Here is a 20497-nt window from a genome sequence, read left to right on the forward strand (position 1 = left end):
CTGACAGGCAGGAGGTTCAGGACCGAAAAAAGGAAAGGCCACTCGACCCAGAGAGGCATTCGAAGGGGGGCCTGGCCACCGGCCTAGACAGCATGGAAAGGAGATTCCATCGATTAACGGGAGAAGGGGACGGAGGGGAACCCCCTCCTCAGAGGCTCTAACCAGGAGGGCCTCAGGGGGTGCTCCGTTGCTGGCCCTCCAGGATCTTCTCGGCTGCTGCTGGCCCTCCAGGATCCGCACAGGGGGCACCCTTTCTCTGTCAACCGCTGGGCGATATTTCAGGCATGGTGACGTAAGCAAGAGTGCTAATCAGCTCAAGCCGGAAAACAGTGATGGAAAATCTCTCCTCAGCATGAAGGAGAAGGGGAGGCAGGATCCGAGCGGAACGGACAACCCTCAGGGCTCCTCCAGGCACGTCCGAAGGGCTTGGCTGGGGGGGGGGGGCGGGAAGACCCACAAGTGCAGCGCCACTCTCTGCCCTCCTTGCGAGGCCCCCGGCTCTTCCACTGGCAGGAAAGAGACATTCCTCTTTAGCCACCCAGAGAGAGCGGCCGAGCCCCAGGGCTCCTTTGCTTGATACATTTCTGTCTTGCTCACAGCCTCCTTAGTGCCCATCAACAAAAAGCCAGCCAAGCATTAATTTACCACGCAGCATCGCTCCGGGCAGGGCTGTTTTTCCAAAACCCACAAGAAACTCCTGCAGTAGCCAGTCTCTAATTGAAGGCCCTAAACAGCCTTCAAGGACTGTCCTATGGAGAGGACACTGCAGCAGTCTAACCTGGGAGTGGAGCCAAGACATGTTTCACAGAAGCTAATCACCTCCATGGCAGTGTAGAACTGAGTCAGCCGGCCTCCAAACTTAGAAGCAGAGACCTCGGCGAGTCAAAAAGAAGATTCCTGGAAGGGGACAGCCTCTCCCGGACAGGGTGGCTTGTGGGTTGACCTAGCTCGGCTTGTGATAACCCTGAAAAAGGCTTAGCGGTAAGACTCTGGGGCCCCGGAAGGTTAGCACAGCGGTAATCCCCCTGACAAGGATGCCAGGCAAGGGTGCCGCGCCAACCGCCTTTGCTCGAACAGGGAAGCACCTGGCGGTGACACCCCCGGTGACTTAGCTGCCGGCTTGTTCTTCTGTATCAGGGACAGCAGCGCCGCGTCAGTCCTTGTCGAGAAATGCGCTGAGCGCTCAAAAGGTGAGCCCCGGACCTTGAGTTTGGTCTCCGCAGACAAGGCCCTGGATCTTCTTCGCCCAAAGCAGCGTCTGAGTCTGGCAGACCTCTCTGAGCTGCATGCCGCAGGATCTGCAGCAATGGGCTGGATGGTCTCGGGGTGCAGAACCTTGGCAAGGAGGCGCTTGTTGGTAGGCAGGAGTTCCCGCGAGGAAGGCTGGAACCTCGAGGAGAATACGAGCCGGCTTTCTTCTCTCCCTGTCCGTGGAAGCAGAAGGGTAGAGGCCCAGCGGCCTTCAGGTGGCATTTTTTCGGTCACCAAGGCCAACGGAGGAGGGGGAGTTGCCAAATAGTTAAAGGGTTCCTCCTTGATTCTGTAAAAACACGTCACTCTTCCAGAGGTGGGTTATTGTTAGGGGCACACGGCCGACTGCCCAAACCCCTGCAGGCCACGCGGCCAACAGACAGTGCCTCACTCTGGATGGATGAAGCTTGCCTCTTCCAAGCTGGCCGGAGGCAACGGGATGTATCCAGCAAGGCCCCTCGCACTGACTCTTCCACCTGCGGTTTGTGCCCATCTGTCAGCCGCATTGTGCTTACGGGGCTCACGGCCCCCAAGAGCTTACCAAATCCTCCACGATGGATGTCCCCTGCAGGCAAGGCCTGTTTTAAATCCCAGCAAACTGGCACCCACTTTAAGGTAACTGTGCAGTGAGGGGGCGGGCGGGAGAGGGAAAGGGACAATAAAGCATTTTACGGCTGAAAATACTGGCTTGTAAAACTGGGAAGATAAACGGGGTCAGGTTCTTGTAAAACAGCCCTGCTTTCTTTTCATCTCGCTTTCAAAGCCCCTTTGGCCAGTGGGCTCAGCCCCACACGCTGCGCCCCACAGCCTCTCCCCAGGAACAAGGAAAAGACAGCCGCAGCTGAGGTCTCAGGGAGACGGTGGAGAGAGAGAGAGAGAGAGAGAGAGAGAGAGAGAGGGGGGGGGGAGGGGGAGGGGGGAGGGGGAGAGGGGGAGGGGGAGAGGGAAGGGGAGAGGGAGGGGGAGGGGGAGAGGGAGAGGGAGAGGGAGAGGGAGAGAGAGAGAGGGGGGGGCGCCCAGGCGCTGCTCATGCAACCAAAGCAGATACTTCCCCAGGCCAAAGGACTCCTTATCAGGCATCTCCACCTCCATGAATAGCAAAGAGGTTGCCCATTCACCAGGTTGCCCATTCACCAGCTCCCAGCCCACCACAGCTGTGCGAGTGCTACCCAGAGCCAGAGGAGGTCACTGAGCACACGAATGCATGCGCCTATTCCCCCCTGGTCCGGAGCACGGCCTGCTCCTACAGGCAGAAGACATCATCGACTGCCTGATCATTTTAGTTGGAGATGCCTAGGACTGAACCTGGGGCCTTCTGGATTCCAAGCAGGGGCTCAACCACTGCACTACAGCCCTCCCCTGGGGACCGGGGGGGGGGGGGGCTCCTGCAGACGATCTACCCCGCAAGCCACAGGCGAAGGAGAAAGGACAAGGTGGCCGGTCAATCACACCTGGAAATGAAATCTCCTAAATGTGAGGATTAGCCAGGCATCGGCACTATCCGAATCCAACTTCTGAAAACTCTGAGGCCCCCCGGCCTGAACGGGATCACCCCCAAAGCGGGTGGGGAATGCAATTAAACCATTTCTCTCTGGCCTATGTGCAAATCCATGAGGAAATTAAGGCAATATTTTAGGCGAATACAAACAAGGCAAACTCTGCAAGAGTAACACATACACAAACCACCGCTGAAATGAGCAAACGCACACCCCAAGCAGCCGAGGAGCGGCAACGTCTTGGGGAGCAGGAGGGCGGTTTTGTCTTTAAAATTCCAGAGGCAATTAAAGCGGCTTCATCACCCACCAGAGAGCACTTCCAGAAGAGCTATGGCAGACGCTTCCAGGGAAGGAAGGAAGGAAGAGTCGGCTTCATCCCCGCCTGGCAAACCAAGACGATCCCACAGAAGGCCTTGGGAACACTCCCCCTGGCAAGACAGTCACCAGCCTTCACCGGCAGAGAAGCACAAGGACTTTCTCCCGTTCTAAATCGAGGGCAGCACCAGGCTCCGGGGCACGAGGCTCAGCAGCTCCAGGAGTTGGTCCTCGGGGGTCTTTCAGGGGCGGCTTAGCCCCTCGGGGAGCCCATTCCTACCTGTGTCCTGAAGCCGCATTTGGCGGATCGGTGGGCAGAGTCTGCAAATCTATAAGGTGCCCTGTCCAGAATCTAGTTGTCCTACGGCACTCGGGAGGGACTCGTGAGATTCAACTAGAGCAGGGCGGGCCAAACGGTGGCTCTCCAGATGTCGGTGAACTACAATTCCCATCAGCCCCTGCCTTGGCAGTTCACGGACATCTGGAGAGCCACCATTTGGCCACCCCTGAACCAGTGCTATAAACCAACCTGAATCCCTGAGGGGGACCAGGAGACACAGGCCCCAAAAGCCAACACAGCCCTAACTCAAGAACATCCCAAATCCGCCCCTAAGGACCGTATCGCAGGTATCAGGCTCTGAGCACCAGCCCCTCCCGGCGCAACTGGGGTCTCTGAAATGCGCAAGCCGGCTCCCTGTCGTCTGCCTTTTCCTTGATGCTGGAATACAATCCCCGTTTGATTCTGCTGTGACGAATCAGCCTGCCTGTTTAGTAATACCAAGCACTGCTAAAATCTCTGAAGGACGCCAAGAAAACAAACTCCACCTTGCGTTATTGTCGCAAGGGAAATAAAAGGTGCACACAGCATTAGCCCGGATGGCACACCCACTGCATGGAGAAGGCCCCTCAGCGGCCAGCATAACCCCCGGTTCCAGATCAACCCCTCTCAGTGCCCATGGAGGCTCTCAGCTCCAACGGCCTGGACCCGGCGTGCAATCGCACAAGAAAAAGAAAAGTTGGGTTTTGACTGTTCGGCTGGAGACAGAAGAAACAGAGTGAATGAGGACTAGACTCCTAGAATCCCAGAGTGGGAAGGGGCCATGGAGGCCATCTAGTCCCACCCCCTGCTCAGTGCAGGATCAGCCTCAAGCATCCAGGAGATCTGTCCAGCCTCTGCTTGAAGACGGCCAGCGAGGGGGAGCTCCCCACCTCCTTAGGCAGCCCCTTCCACTGCTGAACTAGACTCCTAGAACCCTAGAGTGGGAAGGGGCCATGCAGGCCATCCAGTCCCACCCCCTGCTCAGTGCAGGATCAGCCTCAAGCATCCAGGAGAAGGATCTGTCCAGCCGCTGCTTGGAGACGGCCAGTGAGGGGGAGCTCCCCACCTCCTCAGGCAGCCCCTTCCACTGCTGAACTAGACTCCTAGAACCCTAGAGTGGGAAGGGGCCATGCAGGCCATCCAGTCCCACCCCCTGCTCAGTGCAGGATCAGCCTCCAGCATCCAGGAGAAGGATCTGTCCAGCCGCTGCTTGAAGACGGCCAGCGAGGGGGAGCTCCCCACCTCCTTAGGCAGCCCCTTCCACTGCTGAACTAGACTCCTAGAACCCTAGAGTGGGAAGGGGCCATGCAGGCCATCCAGTCCCACCCCCTGCTCAGTGCAGGATCAGCCTCAAGCATCCAGGAGAGGGATCTGTCCAGCTGCTGCTTGAAGACCCCCAGTGAGGGGGAGCTCCCCACCCCCTTAGGCAGCCCATCCCACTGCTGAACTACTGGGACTGGGGAAATTTTTCCTGCTCTCTAGCCTATATGTTCTGCACATGCCCCCCCCCCCCCATTTCTGAGACTGCACAGAGCAATACCTTCTTTCCTATTCTTAAAATGAGCTGGCAAAGGGCCAACGTTCTCCTAATCCACAGCCTCTCATGGTGCAGTTATACTTTAAAGAGAGAGAGAGGGGGAGAACATAAAATGAAAACATTTATCACCCTATAGATGAGAGCAATTAAAAAGCAGCCTGGACAACTTCTCTGCAGGAAGAGCATGGAGCAGGCTCATTTTAATTTTGCCCTCCACACACTGCTTGTTTTATGCGCCAGAAGGATGCTGCGAGGGGGGGAGGGGAAAGTAATGGGGGGGGGGAATAGAAATGGGCTGTCTGGTCCAATCTTTTTTATGTCTGGGGTTTTTCTTTGAGGAGTTGCTCAAGCAGCTATGCTGCACATTTGAAGGAGGAGAAGAAGAAGAAGAGTTGGTGCTTATTCACTGGCCGGAGGAGTCTCAAAGCAGCTTACAATCGCCTCATAGAATCACGGAATCATAATCTGAAGGCACCTCCAGGGTCATCTAGTCCACCCCCCTGCACAGTACAGGAACTCACAACTACCTGCCTATGCAGAGTGACCCCAATTTCAGGCCCAAGTGATTCCCCACCACCACCAAAAATCTCCAGAATCCAGCCTGGCCTGGAGGAAATTCAAGCCAATGCGGACAAACTCCCATGATTTGCTAACTTACCAAGACAGCACCAACTGCTTGACTGACACTCACTGTCACACACTCACACACACACACACACACACACACTCACCCCAACCCCGGCTCTCTTGCCCTTCAGAGCAGTACGACAGACAAGAATTCCTCCTCACTCGAATCCCGGCTCTGCCATGGAAACATGTTGGGTAACCTCGGGCCAACTGCACCGTCTCTCTGCCATCTTTTGCCCCTCCACCTCACAGGGCTGAAGCATGAAATGGAGGCGAGGAGCCTGGGTAAGCCTCTGGGGAGTGTGCAGAAATCACGCTTAAGCCACTGGACGCCTGCGTGCCACTCAGCTGGCAAGGCACAGGGGATCCGGCACAGGGGCTCAGCTCAGGGCCCCCTCTCCTTAGCTCTGCAAGGGCTGTCCTGTTCACACAGGCTTGGCTGCACCTTTGCTGAACTGCAGGGCCACGGGGGGGGGGAGGTCGCCCACCCGACGGAGCAGCAGGGCTTGCCACTGGCCGACCGACCGACCCACCTCGTGTGGGCAGCTGGGGTGGGCGGGGCCTCCTCGGAGAGGCATTTTTCATGATAATGTTTCAAGCCGCTCTCCAAGTTAGAGCAGAATATCGATCTTGAGCAATTATAGCCGCTCAGACTTCCTGCCTGCGCAGAGCCGGCAGCTGGAGTTACCACAGATGCAGGGGGGAAAGGGGGGGGGGAGAAGTCAGAAGATGCACAGAAAGTGACATTTAATTAAAATATAAGCCATGGTGATGCAGCTGCAGAGGAGCAAGCGGGGCTGGGTGCCCAGTGGTGGTTTTTATATAATTTAAATAAAGCTCCATGCTCCTATCCGTGCAAGGGGCGGGGAAAGGGAGGGGAGGGGAGGGGAGGGGAGAAGACTGACTGGGGCAGTTCATGAGGCAGGAGGGCTTCTGCCTTAGTGGGGGCTTCCAGGTTTTGGCCACCTTGCTTTGCTAAGGGGGGGCCATTGGGCAAAAGATGGCGCAAAAGATGGGGCAAAACCCGCTCACTTCTAAGCAGGCACAGAACAAAATCTTAATTTTCTAGGCTAAAAAAAGCCACGTTGGAAAATTCCAATTGCCGGTTGGCACTGAGCAGTAGCAGCAGCAGCAGCAGGAGCAGCCAGAGGCCGTGAGCCTTGAAGCAGGCCACAGAGATTTGCAAAGGGCAGTTCGCTTTGCCCGGCCGGCCTTCAATACCCTGCCCACAATCCGGCACATTTGACCCTGGGACTGGCACATGGTTCTTGCCCTACAGCTTTGTGTGGGAATGGCGAGCCAAAGAGAAACCAGCTGGGGTCCTGGTTCTTCCCTAGACCCCCCTCTGGCAGAACACAGAAGGGGCTGCTGCAGTTCACTTGCAATCTGCACTCAGAAAATGCACAAATCGCAGGAGGGGAACGGAGAATCAGTCTGCCCTGCTCACGCCAGGAAAAATGTGCTTCACACAACCGCCAAAAAGGAAACTTTCTCCTAAGCAAAGAGCCTCCAGCGCTTCTTCCAGAAAGAAAAATACGGAGTTCTCAGAGCTAGACCCAAGCCTCGCATCCAGACCAACTGGACCCAAAAAGTTGTGCCTGAGAGAAACCTCTGTCACGGCTGGGGATGCTGCTTTACCCCACAAGGCTCACTGCTTCCCACGGAGAGCAAACACAGCCGCCTTTTTCAGTGATGGGGAACAAACCACCTCTAGAACAAGGGTCCAGTGGAACTTCTAAGACCAGCCAAGTTAATCCTGGGAACAAGCGTTTTTGTGGACGCCTTCTGCAGCAGGCACACGAAACCTTACACCCAGGAGAAGACTTGGTTGGTCTCGATGGTGCCTGACGGGAGTCAACTTTGTCCTGCTGCTCCAGCCCAAGGTGGCTACCCCCCCCCCGCCCCGCCCCGGCCCCCCCTAAAATCAAGCGAGCCTTCTGTGGAGGGAGGAGGGAGAGAGGAAGCTTTCTGCCCCCGCTCTATTGCACAGAGTGATGGAACTCACCTTGGGGGCCCCCCTCAATATTTATATTATATTATTATTTATAGCGTGACTCTACTGAGCCAGCCGTATCAGGATATATGAACAGTAAAAGCACAAGATGCATAAATACATTAAAACTTAGGAGCTAAAAGCAGGAACATCCAGTCGGCTTAAATGACAGAGTCGTCGTCAGAGATCGTCTCCCTAAACGGAGAGGGCAGGGGGAGAAGCCCGAGACCGGCAGGGGAGGCCCAGGCGATGCCCTAGCTCTCCCTTGCTGCCCGGCCTCAACCGTACGCCTGGCGGAAGAGCCTGCGGAACTGAGCCAGTCCTGCCACAGCCCTGCTGCTCTTTCCACTAGGCAGGGCCCAGGGCCAGCCACGCCGCCAACCGATTGGCCGGAAGCAGCCAGGTGGCCCCTTGGTGCAAAGATTAATTCATGTTTGCACATGGGTAGGGGGCAAAAGGAGGACGGCTCAAGGTCACAGTATTCCGTTTCAAACAAACAGGAAGCCTGTGATGCTGGTTACTTCCGGTCGGGAGGTGACAGTCGGGCATCCCCCCCCCCACACACACACACACAAATGCCCCTCCTGCCAGCTCGTCCCCCCCACCCCCCACCCCCCCACGGCCCTTCAGGGCTGCCAGGCCATCTGGCCGCAGTGGCTGAAAAAGCCTCGCAGGATCCAGCCTAAGTTCTAGCGAGCAAACGGACCAGACACTGCGCTCAAACCCACCAGGGGCCACGGGCCCCCCACCAGGGGCCAAAAGCCAATTCTGCGGCTGGAGGAGGAGGGAGGAGAGCAAACCTCCCTGACTGTCGTGCAGTCCTGCTCCTTTCCGTGCGGCCGGCTGGATCAAATCGGATCCCAATTAACAAAGGAGAGACTCAGAAATGTCAGCAACTCCTGCCGTTCCCAGCACAGGCGGGGGGCAAATATTAGCAGGCCCACCTTTGATGCAAAATTAATACAAAAATTAATCAGCGGCACAGGAAGGATAATAGGATTCTGCTGCTGCAGAGGCAAGTCCAACGGCCGCCATGCCGTGAGCCGGGCTCGCTTAATACTGGCGGAAGCGACGGCGCCAAAGGGCAAGAAATAAGGCCCATAAAGATAATTACCGAGATACTCCGGAGCAAATTAAGTCATCAGAGGGGCTTCTAAATCGTGCCTCGTTTTAAGAAGCGGCCTCTGTCTCAACCGAGTTAGCAAGAGCTCAGTGGACAAGACAGCAGCCCCCCCCCCCCCCCCGGGCCCCTTCACCCAGGCCAAATTGCCCCCTGCCAGCACCCTGGATTCAGCCGCACCACGCCTATCCCCCCCCCCTACACACACACACACACAGAGCCTATCGCAGTTGCCATGAACCACAAGGGGGGTGACATTAAAAGAGGCACACAACCCTGAATGTCCCCTGAAATTTAATCTGAAATAGCAGGAGGCGCAGTGTTTGCGTGTGTGTGCGCATGGGGGGAGGGGGGCAAATGCCGGTTGAGGGGGGCCGGAGCCTTCAGGCCCACTGAACTTGCACGGAGGAACGTGGCTGCGTGGCACAGGAAGGGGGGGCATGTTTGAGTAAGTGGGCAGCACTGGAATCCACCCTGCGGTCAACGTACAACCACAGCCATCTCAAGAAAACGGCAGCCTGAAAGTTATGCAGCACCCAGCATAGAGGCAGGGCCCATGCACGTGAATGACTCACTCAGCCGAACAGCATGCAGGTCGCAGTGCCCCCCAAGCGCCCCCTGCCATGCGCAGCCAGAGGAGAGGCACCTGGTGCCTTCCAAACACGCCACAGGCAGCAAAAGTCCTGCCCTGGAGGAGTCCTGGCCTGGCCTGGCGCCTGCACCTGAGAACACCTCAGAAACCCCCGCCCAGTGGAGAGACATGCCACCGTGGTTAAAAGAAAGCTAAATGAAGCATGCCCCCCAAGCCGCCATCAAGCAGCCCCACAGGGGCCCCCTGAAACGCGCCACTTTGGACAAGGCACCCTGGATCCCCACAGGATGCGGCAGCAGGGCCCTCACCGAGCTGGCTTCCACCCCCTTCCTCGGAGGCGAGAAAGCAGGCAGGAGGGTGGGTGTGCCTGAGCGCCTGGAGGGGGCAATCGCCCCCGACAGCTAATTTGTTAGCCAAACACTCCGCAGCCGTCAGGCTAACAAGCCGGGCAGGGGCAGCACCCAAAGGAGCCTTCTGCCGGGGCCGGAGAAGCGGAGGGGGTGGATTGCCCACCGGGAGGGAGGGGGAGGAGGGGAGCGTGGGGCGGCCCCCCCAGCCCTCCGGCTCCCCAGGAATATTCATCAGTCAAGAGTCCCCCCCCTCCCCCCCCCCCGTCCAGGGAGGTTGCAGCCGCCTGCCTGCCGTAGCCAGGGCTCATTAAATATACATTTAATCCCAGCTTTGGAGGGAGACAATGTCCGGGCAAAACAGGTGCCTTACCGAAGTGACCTTTACAAACCTATTTTAATGTAACTAGTTTACGGCTTATCAGAAAGAAAGGCCAACTCATCAGGCACCGCAGAGCCAAGGCAAAACCCGGAGAAGCAATTATGGGGGCCGGGGGTGGGGGAGGGATTTTGAAAGGAGGAAGGGGGGGGGAAGAAGGAAAGAAGGGGGCCTGCAGTTCCCTAGAAGCAGGTGAGCAGGGGACGGTCTGAGGCAGCCCCACAACCCCCCAAGGACGCTCGCTCTCTCTCAGCCATGGCAACCCAAGTTCCAATCTGCTTATCTCTGCTGCTCCTTCTACCCCCCCCCCAGCTCCCCCCACTAACCGCTCCCTCCTCCCACCTGCCTCCCATCTGCTTTTCCTGTTCTTTTTAATTATCAGCTAAATAAACGTCTCTTTCAATAAGGGGAGAGAACATCAAGAGGGAGGGCGGAGGGCCAGCCGTCCCACCTTCCGCTCTTCCTGCTGGGACTGGGACTGGTGGTGGGGGGGGGGGGGGGTCAGGGTCTTCTTCCATCTTCTGGCTTCCTTGATACATTTCCCACCCTCTGCACAAAGGCCACGTCGCACCCACTCTGCGTTGATGCTTGCTCATGCGCTCATGTTTCCTCACCCTTCACAGCCACACTTACCTGTAAGGATCGCTCACTGAGTATCTCTGGGCAGGCACCCACGGGGGGCTGTGCAGGAGCAGGCCTTTGTAGCTAGAAGCCTCTGGGGGCACTGCGCACTGGTTCCTGCCCAGGGATCACATGCTCCCCCACAACAGCAGCGCCCCTAACCTCTAGCAAAAGTGAAGCCTTTTGGCTGCGCAGGTTTTTAACAGGGTTGCTTTGGCAGCAGCTGCCAGTGCAGCAAGCGTATCTTCCTTGTGACCACCATTTTGTGCCTAGCTCCGCCTCCCGCGGCCGCCATTTTGTGCCTCCACACACCACCCTAGAATTCCACAGATGAGCCCCAGGCTGGAGAAGGTTGGAGCCCCCTAAGTTAGAGTCAGCTCAAGAACAAGCCAGCTGCGGTACTCACACTTGCGCGGCTCCAGGCCCTTGTTCGGACACGCCAGGTGCTGGCTCGGGGGGTTCTGCGTTCTCTGCAGGCAGGCCAACATGGCTGGACGGGTGGGCAAGGGGATCAGGCGCCGTCACTCCAGAATGCGCTGCAAGAAACCCCCAAAAGAGGAAAAGCTTCAGTCAGCAAAACAGGAGAACACAATAACAGGGGGGAGGGCAAGCCCCGAGGGACGGGGGCCTTAAGGCTTCTAGTTCAATGGGGCCCCAAGCCGGCTTCTGGAATCCCCCGGGGACAGGGGAACACTACAAAAGATTCCAAAAGATTTCCAAGCAATTCCAAAAGATTTCCTGGAGAAAATGGCCACTTTGGTCACCCCGGCCTTAGACCCCCCCCCCCAAGCACCGGTCTCAACCTCCAGTTGGAGCCCCCAGTTATTAGTTGTTTTTCTTCCTTGCAGGAATTCAAAGCGGCTCACAATATAAACATCAACGAAGCCATTATCCATGAGGAAAACATTTCTCACGATTTAAACCGGCTAATTAACTACCGTGTGAGGAGGGGGTATCGTTTTCCTGAATCATCCTGATGTTTTTTTGTTGTTGGCTTTATGCTGGGAACCGTCCAGAGCCTGTCCACGGGGAGGGGCGGGATCCCAAATGTAGAAACAAGCAACCCAGCAGACTCAGATACAGCCACTGATTTAACGTGGCTTTTCGGGGGGGGGGGTGTCTGGCCCCATCCCAGGCTGTTGGCAGGGCCACACTCGGTTTGCCAAGGAAGGCACTCTGCCCATGCTTGGATAGACAGTCCTCTTTCCCCTTTTGCTGCACCCCACTCCAGGGTTCCCAGATTCCCCATCAAAGCAATTTAGGTCACAAACAAGAAATCACCTATTTTAAACCCACCTTTCTAATGCACGTATTTCCTGACACAAGAAGACACACGAGCTGGTTGCCATAGCGACTGAAGCCCTCGCAGCTGCAATGGAGCATGGTCCTCACGCTGCTCCAGAGCTCAACCTCTGGCCTCGCAACTTTCCAGCTGCAAAAACCATGCGGGGCTTAAGACACGACACGGGGACTGGACTGGAAGGATTTTCGTGTGTTTCCTTCAGATCACTCACTCAAAAGCCCAGAAGGGGGGGGGGGGGAGAGACTGGCATTGACACAGAAAGTAAACATCCACAAGCGAGTTTAAATAGTCACCATTTGCATAATCAGCACATGCAACAAAATGTCATCCGGATAATGCTCGACCTCAAATGTCACCTTGCTCCCCTCCTCCCTTGTTCCTGGATTGTTCTTCTATGCAGAAAAACAGACCAGCTCAGGGCACTGGGGTTCTAGATGGAGGAAAGATTTCAATGTGCATGTCTGAAATGCATTCGGCTATCAATACGAAGCAAGTTACTTTTGCCGGCTTCTTTGAGAAACACCCACAAAGAGAGGTTGGATTTGAATTCAGTTTTGCTCGTATTTCTTCACTGATCTTACCTGCAGAGACAACGGCTGAGGCTCAGCCCGGGCAGCACCTCCAGGAGTCAGGGCTGACGTTCATTTGCATGTTCTAAATCAGGGGGAGGCAAACTGCGGCCCTCCAGATGTCCATGGACTACAATTCCCAAGAACCCCTGCCAGCAAACGCTGGCAGGGGCTCATGGGAATTGTAGTCCATCTGGAGGGCCGCAGTTTGACTACCCCTGTAAATAACCCCTCTTGGAGCTGGAAGAATGCAGATTTTAGATTGGGGAAGGTGCGTACATATGTCTGAACGAGCCTGCCCACTGAACCCAGAGCTGTGCATTAAGAAAAGTAGCACAGGCCAGTTTTCTGAACGCTGCAAATGATTTCTTAATGCTTACGAGAGAGGCAATTTCCCTCTCCGCCTGAATCATAAAATCCAAGCAGTGATTCCCCATCACAACCATCCCTGAAGCTGCTGGCTTCTTTTGTCCTGGTTGCTAGGTCCAAATCTCTGTAGATGGGTGGAACGGCATGACCCAAACAGGGCTCAAACAGAGTCTTTTAGCAAATCCCCGTGCAGCAGCTCCTTACATGATTTTAGCAGTATATTGACTTCTCCCTGCCTGTCCGCGCATCCCAGGTAGCACCAGCCCTGCGTGCAAATCATTCCCTGAAACCGCACACCACCAATTTTGCTGCAGAGAGAACAGCCAGAAAAGGTGGAGGAATTTCTTCCCTCCCCCTTAATCCAGCTCAATCCAAGGGAACAATCCTTCCCCATGAGGTTTATTCCCTAAAAGTGACTGTCTAACGACACACCTTAACCTTTTTTAAGATGATAATTAGAAGCACTTTCCCGGGAAGGGCTGTGGGGGGGGGGGGGTGAGAAACCTCATCAGAGCAGCAGATGCAAGACAGCAGCCGGTCCTCCCCCCCTCCCTCCCTCCGCCATCAACAACCACCCGTCTAATAAATCATTTGGAAGCTGCCTACAGGGGCAGGCAGGGGTGTCTTCTCCAACACAGGGTGCCAAATGTCCCCAGACATCACTACGCAGGTGACACTAAAGGAAACCCTGACAATCCAAGAGCAGGAAAACAAAATCTCCAAAACAACTGAGAAATGGGAGGTCAGGTCAACGGGATTTGGAAGGAACCTCCGAGGTCATCTAGTCCAACCCTCCACAGAATGCAGGAAACTCACAACTACTTGCCCACCGACAGTGACCTCAATTCCATGCCCAAATTATGTCTCCCCCCCCCAAAACCCACAAAATTATGTGTCTCCCCCCAAAATTCCTGGCCAGTCTGGTCTGGAAGATTTTGCCTTCTGACTCCAAAGTGGTGATTGGCATTTCCCTGGACATGCAAGAAGGGGCCCAAACAGCCAAGCACTGACACAGGCCCTTCTGCCCGCCCACTTCTCAGAATCAGCATCTCTATCAGGTGGCGATCTAGCCTCTGCTTAAAAGCTTCCAAAGACAGTGAACCCACCACCTCCCGAGGAAGCCTTCAGGTTAGGAACTTCTGAGAGCCAAAGGTCCCTTTCAACAGGCCCAAGGAGAGCTTTGACCCTCAAGAGCTTAATCCCCCCCCCCACACACACACACACACAATCTCTCTGGTCTCTCAAGGTGCTTCTAGGCTTGAGTCTAGCTGTTCTGTTGCACTCTGAAACTCACAATAAACAGGCCAGAAGCGGCAGAGAACTCCTGCTGAGCCCTTCAGGCAACTGCTCTTGGAGCCAGCAAGGTGGCTGCCGGTCTCTGAGGGGTGACGAGGCCAAAGCGCTGAACTGGGCCAGAAGAGCAGATACGGAGCTCAACACGGGCGCGGAGCTCCAAGGTCATGCTACATTTCAAAGGAGGAAACACCCCAGAGTTTAAAGGGAGAAGGTCAAATATTTGCATGGCACACTAGGAAATCCACTACGCCAGCACAGCGAACGAGCAGGGTCACGGCATCCACCACCCCTCCCTGGTCCCTGCCAAGGGTTACCCAACAGCGGGGAAAGCCAAGCTGTGCCCCTTTGACTTCCAGATACTTGCGGTATGATGTGGACAGTGGCTTTACACAAGCAGCAGACTGACAGGCTAAAACCTTTGAACTAAAACATGATTGATGGGCGTTCAGGCCCCTAGCAGGAACCTGCCTGGAAGTCTTCACATTTGCACCTTTTAGATCCGAGGGACCAGAGACCAGGATGCTGGGAGTTCCCTTCAGCCCTTTATCGCGCCCCCAGAAGGATAGTTTCTTGTGTCGTTTCTACGTTTTATATCAACTGTCCTGAGCCTCCGGGGAGGGCAGTAAACAAACAAACAAACAAAGAAACAGTACAAGAACCAAAACTGAAAGCGAGGAAACCCACAACCAACCCCCACTGATACACACAAGCCCCACAATAGATCTGCCTGCCGCCACCTGCCATAGGTCAAGTCAAGTCAAGCTGCATTGCACTAGGCCAGGGGGAGTCAAACCGCGGCCTTCCAGATGTCCATGGACTACAATTCCCATGAGCCCATGCCAGCATACGCTGGCAGGGGCTCATGGGAAGTGTAGTCCATGGACATCTGGAGGACCACAGGTCAACTAGCCCTGGCCTAGGCCATAGGCCATCCTGCCATTGGTCAGTTTCGCTTTTAACTGGCTGGATCCAGCCCAGGATCTCCCAGCACACCGGCCAATTACAGTGCAGGCTTCTGATCCTGCCTTGGACCTCAAACATGGTCTGTGGCAGAACGACAGACCCAACAGCACTGCCCCCCTCTACCAAGACCCCAAAGGCACCTGTAGGCTCACAAGGGTTGGGGGGCCCTGCCCCAAGACAAGAGGTCTTCCTTTTCCGCCCAACCCAACCACAGAAGAGGACAAACCCGAGGACCACAGACGTAGGCTGGCCAGAGGGCCACGCGAGGAGGCGGCACCCACGGAGAGGGGCAGGCAGGCTGCAGAGAGGGAACTCGAGTGGACCCAGCGCTGCTCTTTGGGGCAGGGGAGGCTGGACAGCCGTGCGGCCGGAGCTGTTCTCCGCCCTGCAGGTGGCTGAAGAACAAAGCCAGAAATATTTGCATGGCACGGAACTGGAGGCCAGAATTTCAACGACACGGATGCTTAATTTGATTTATCCCTCCTCCTCCGCACACACAATCTTCCACTCCCGGCCTAGAATATATCCCTCGTCTGCCATCTGTACGTGATTCTGCCTCCTCCTCTGTAGCTGGCCATTCAACGCTCCCCCAATCCCCTTGGCGTCTCTGTGGGGGGGGGGGAGTAGCAGATGATGGAGTCTTGGACCCCCCTCCCTTGCCAACACAAAGAGGGGCGCGGGGAAGAAACAAGGAGCGGCTGGCAAACAATCTCATTTCCAGGGTGCTTGGCTCCTTCCGGCAGCTTTTGACTTTCTGCTTGCAGCGAGAGCAAACACAGGTGTCCCAGGATGACACGCAACTCTGCATACATGAAAGCACATTCCGGTGACACGGAAGCGACATGCGCCACAAACAGTATTCTTGGTGGGGGGAGGAGGGGTCTATCTACAGCTAGGTGGAGCCTCCCCAGGCAGGCAGTGCCCATCTGAACACCACAGGCTCAAGGCAAATGACGGAAGATCCCCACACACACACACACACACTGCCTGCCTGGCTTTCTGCTTCCCTCTCCAGAAGCCCTTTCCCAAGGAGCCCAGGCCGGCCTAGAAGCAAAGGGAAGAGAGAAGACACACACACACACACACACACACACACACCAGCGGAGGGCAGGAGGGAAGCAGGGGGTTGTGCCAACTGAGCAGCCTTTAAATCCGGCCTGTGCACTGGTGGGAAAGGAGCAGCATGTGGCTGGATCGGGGCCCTCCACTTGTCCCTTGGGGCTGTCCATTCAGATGCTTCCTCTTGCAGGATCCCAGGTCAGTGTTCAGATGCCCAGAAAGGCCTGGGTTCGAGCCCTGACAGGTTCTCAGGTGCTGGAAGCGTATCTTGAGTCTGGGGGCATGCCGGGGAGGGGAGGGGAGGGGAGGGGAGGTACAGCCCCCCTGCTTGCCTGCCAGATGCATCAGGGAGCAAGGATGCCCGTGCTCTGCTTCCAGCCACAACAGGATCTCTCCCCGTCCGCGGGGGATGTTTTCCCATCATGGCAGCTAATAAACTCGGAAAGGGCCTCCGACTGGAGGGAATGGGTTAGTGGTTGTGTCAGTGTGATTTAGCCACACGTCCTTCCTGTGGCCAGACACTGGTGGAACAAGCAGACGCCTCCCAACTCTCGGCTGACTTATGGGGGGGGGGGATGCAGGCAAGAAGCTGCTCAGGCCCCTCCTCCCCTTGGCGGCCTCCTTGCTCCCACCCGGCTTCAATCGGCCATTCCTGCCGCCTTGTGCCTTCCGGGCGAAGGGGGAGCAGTGGAAGGGCAGTTGAGGGGGGATTCGGCAGCCTCTGGAGGGCGGGCGGGCAGGCATGAGCACCGCCATTCCCAGAAGACCACCGTGCGGGAGACAGGGCCGCAATCCAGAGCGGCTGACCAGCATCGGCCCCCAGCCCAAAGAGGTCCCAACAGCTGCTGCTGGCCAGGCTCACCGAGGCCCAACAAGCTGGTCTAAGTTGGAGATTTCAGGAGTCAACTCAGACCTCAAGGAGCCTTTGCCCCCTCAGGTCTCTCTGATACCTAGAAATCTTTCCAAAAATTATCCGGACCCTTTAGCTGCTGTTCCCCCTTTTCACCCCCTGTACAAGCGGCTGGATCTCACTGACCTTCTCCGGGGCAGCAGGAGGTTCCTCCTGCCCACAGGTGGGCTCCGCGGAGACCCCGCTTGGTATCGCGATGGGTACCGCAAGCAGGGAGGTTCCGCTTCTGGAAAGGGGGCCGTCCCCCCTTGGCAAGCGGCCTCAGCGGGAGCAAGCCGTCAGCGAGCCCAGCAGGGTCTTCTGGGAGCTGCTCCCGCAGGACCCCCATGGGGTGCGAAGCCCACCGAATGCCCCGTGAAAAGATGGCAAAGGCCAAGTGGAGGAAACTCTGCATAGCTCCAGAGCTCAGCCACACGGGACGCCCTTTCAAGGGAAAAGTTTCTAATCCCAAACAGGTGCTCCAAGTTCCCAAATGGGTCCACTTTCCTCTTCCTAATGAAGCATTCAGGAATAAAAGCTCCCCCCCCCTATTTTCTTCAGATGCTAATTTCACAACAAGACTTCGTTACCATGTAATTATTCCAATCTTGTCTTTCCCCGGAGATCTCCATCTGTCCCGGCCTCCCTCTCTAAAATGAAAGACAATCACAGAACAACCTTTCATCACTGACTATTTTACTTTCAGCAAAGGTACCTTGAAAGAGGTGATTTCCTCTGAAAAGGACTTTTATTCTGTTTCAAAACCAATTTTCTCCTATTACTGTCTTTGAGAAAAAAGGAGAAAGACACAAGAAATGGAGCATTCCTTCCCTACCCCTTCTTAATGCAGCTCGCAGGAGGGGGAAAAAGCAGAAATATCCATTTTCCAGCTTTGATTTCTGGTAATTTAAAAATATGCGATCACAATCAGTCAAATTATGCAATGGGGGGGGGGAGACAGGAGTGGAGCCTACTTGGGAACCGAATGCATTTGACTGATCAGCCCGCTGGCTGCTCCCCTTCAAGAATCTGCAGTGCAGGGCGGGACTGAGATACGCAGCAAACGCCGGAAGTAACCAAAGTCAGGAGCTGCACAAAGAGACAGGACCCCAAGGAATAGTTGCATCCAAACCTCCATGTTCAGAGGCAGGAAGGCAACAGCAGGTGAATGCCCTCCGGCTGGCCCTGCAGGGGAACTGGCTGGCCCCTGGGTGAGGCAGGAAGCTGGACTGGAGGGACCCTCCCTGGCCTGACCCAGCAGGGCTCTTCTGAGGGTCTTCTCAGGGGAAGGCCTCGGCCTCTCTGCCCTGTGGCTGGCCCTGCAGAGGAGCTGGCTGGTCCCTGGGTGAGACGGGAGGCTGGACTGGAGGGACCCTCCCTGGCCTGACCCAGCAGGGCTCTTCTGAGGGTCTTCTCAGGGGAAGGCCTCGGCCTCCCTGCCCTGTGGCTGGCCCTGCAGAGGAACTGGCTGGCCCCTGGGTGAGATGGGAGGCTGGACTGGAGGGACCCTCCCTGGCCTGACCCAGCAGGGCTCTTCTGAGGGTCTTCTCAGGGGAAGGCCTCGGCCTCTCTGCCCTGTGGCTGGCCCTGCAGAGGAACTGGCTGGCCCCTGTGGGAGACGGGAGGCTGGACTGGAGGGACCCTCCCTGGCCTGACCCAGCAGGGCCCTTCCGAGGGTCTTCTCAGGGGAAGGCCTCGGCCTCCCTGCCCTGTGGCTGACCCTGCAGAGGAACCGGCTGGCCCCTGGGTGAGACGGGAGGCTGGACTGGAGGGACCCTCCCTGGCCTGACCCAGCAGGGCTCTTCTGAGGGTCTTCTCAGGGGAAGGCCTCGGCCTCTCTGCCCTGTGCCTGGCCCTGCAGAGGAACTGGCTGGCCCCTGGGTGAGACGGGAGGCTGGACTGGAGGGACCCTCGTCTGTTCCAGTAGGTCTTTTCAGATGTTCTCGTGAAGGTCTCCGACTCTTGGCCTTGTTGTACTGCAGCTCCACTGCATTTGGCTGGGGCTTCTGGGGGAGGAAGCACAGCCGGAGCATCAGCTGATGGGAATTGGCCACTGAGCTGTTCTAATGCTCAACATTAGCTTAGTTGTTCCATCTGCATTTGAACTAATTCCCAATCACTTATTTCCGCACTGGCTCTAGCCAGGGAAGGAAGAACGCTTGGCTCATCTCTCTCCCGGCCAGCAGCCGCTGGGGGCCACTCCGCCACCTGCAAAGGAGTACAAGCTGAAGCACGGCACAAGCTGTGCTGCCTCTGAACATGGAGGTTCCATTTAGCTCTCGTGGGTTCCATTCCAGACCCTCCTTGAATTTGTGTTGCCCCTCCTAACAGCCAGTCAACATCTGCCAGAAATGCTCTCTGCGCTCCTCTGCCATTTGCAAACCTGCAATCCAGCTCCACAGGTTTGCTCCCCCACAAGTTCTAACGTTCATATTATATTATTCTGAAATATATATATTTGTGCCTCTCGGTCTCCGTTAAAAACCTCCCAAGAGGGCTCATAAGATTGTTCCACGGTGCATCTATAAAACAATATTTTTTAAGCGGCCTAAACACTTCACGGAATACAATAAACTCATGGCACCCTTCAGGCCCTAAAGAAAGCAGCCAATGCTAAAATCAGGCAGAGAGCTATTAGCATCCAGCCCCCCCAAAAAACAAAACAATACACGTAGAATAAAATTTCCCTCTCTTCTTCTTTACAGGAAAGCAGCTCTTAAGGCTGGCAACAGCTGTAGCAGTGAATTACAGCCTGCTTCAATATTATGCCTGTAGAGGATTTGGAAAGGTTTAACGTTCCAAGGGTGGCCAAACGGTGACCCTCCAGACGTCTGTGGACTACAACACCCATGAGCCCCTGCCAGCCTTACCTTGGCCACCTCTGGTGTAAACCCACCAGAAGAGTTTAGTGATGGCCTCACAATCTGGGTGCTCCTCTCTGCAGGCCTGCAAAGCGAGGGACAGCAGCCAACCCACAGTGCACTGGGCTAAATTATCTCTCTTCCTCTTCCATTTGTGCTGAAGCAGAGGGGGGGGGACTCCAAGCGACTCCACTGGGCAGAGCCAGCGAAGGAAGGGCTGCCTCTTCAGGCCTAACTGTCCAAGGCAAGAACACCCTCCTTGTTTGCGTAGCACCCCAAACGCTTCCCAGGGCTAGCTCAAATGATGTTGACAGACAACCCTGCAAGGGAGGCCAGCATGAGTACTCCCAGGGTGAAGCCACAGCTGAGGGCTTAATTCACAAGGCCAGCATAATTCCAGCACCCATTTGGTGATTAACACCTTTGTGCCATTCTTTTTGGATAGATAAAATTTGGTAGGTCTTAAAGGTGCTTTGTTCTGCATTTGTTCTGCATTTGTACGGGGGGACGGACTCTGGGGACTCCTTCTTCTAACGGGGAGTGGGCGGCCTCCGCCCACCCCGCATGAGGACCCATCTCGGGAGAGGGACA

General features: G+C 56.1%; 1 protein-coding gene across 2 annotated transcripts in view; it reads right to left on the reverse strand.

The window, feature by feature from the left end:
• The window catches only part of FAM222A (family with sequence similarity 222 member A), a 56526-nt gene that overhangs the window by 17068 nt on the left and 18961 nt on the right, over positions 1-20497 (reverse strand). Inside the window, exons 1-2 of one of the 2 annotated variants that reach the window (XM_077307943.1) lie at positions 14133-14865; positions 11004-11133 (exon numbers count right to left, since the gene is read on the reverse strand). In XM_077307943.1, the coding sequence (XP_077164058.1) occupies positions 11004-11085 (82 nt within the window). In that variant the 5' untranslated portion in view covers positions 11086-11133; positions 14133-14865. Of the gene's footprint in view, positions 1-11003; positions 11134-14132; positions 14866-20497 lie in introns of those variants that run through there. The other variant, XM_077307942.1, reaches the window with a different exon arrangement.

The sequence above is a fragment of the Paroedura picta genome, chromosome 13 (assembly GCF_049243985.1).
Source record: "Paroedura picta isolate Pp20150507F chromosome 13, Ppicta_v3.0, whole genome shotgun sequence".
In the NCBI taxonomy this organism is placed as follows: domain Eukaryota; kingdom Metazoa; phylum Chordata; class Lepidosauria; order Squamata; family Gekkonidae; genus Paroedura; species Paroedura picta.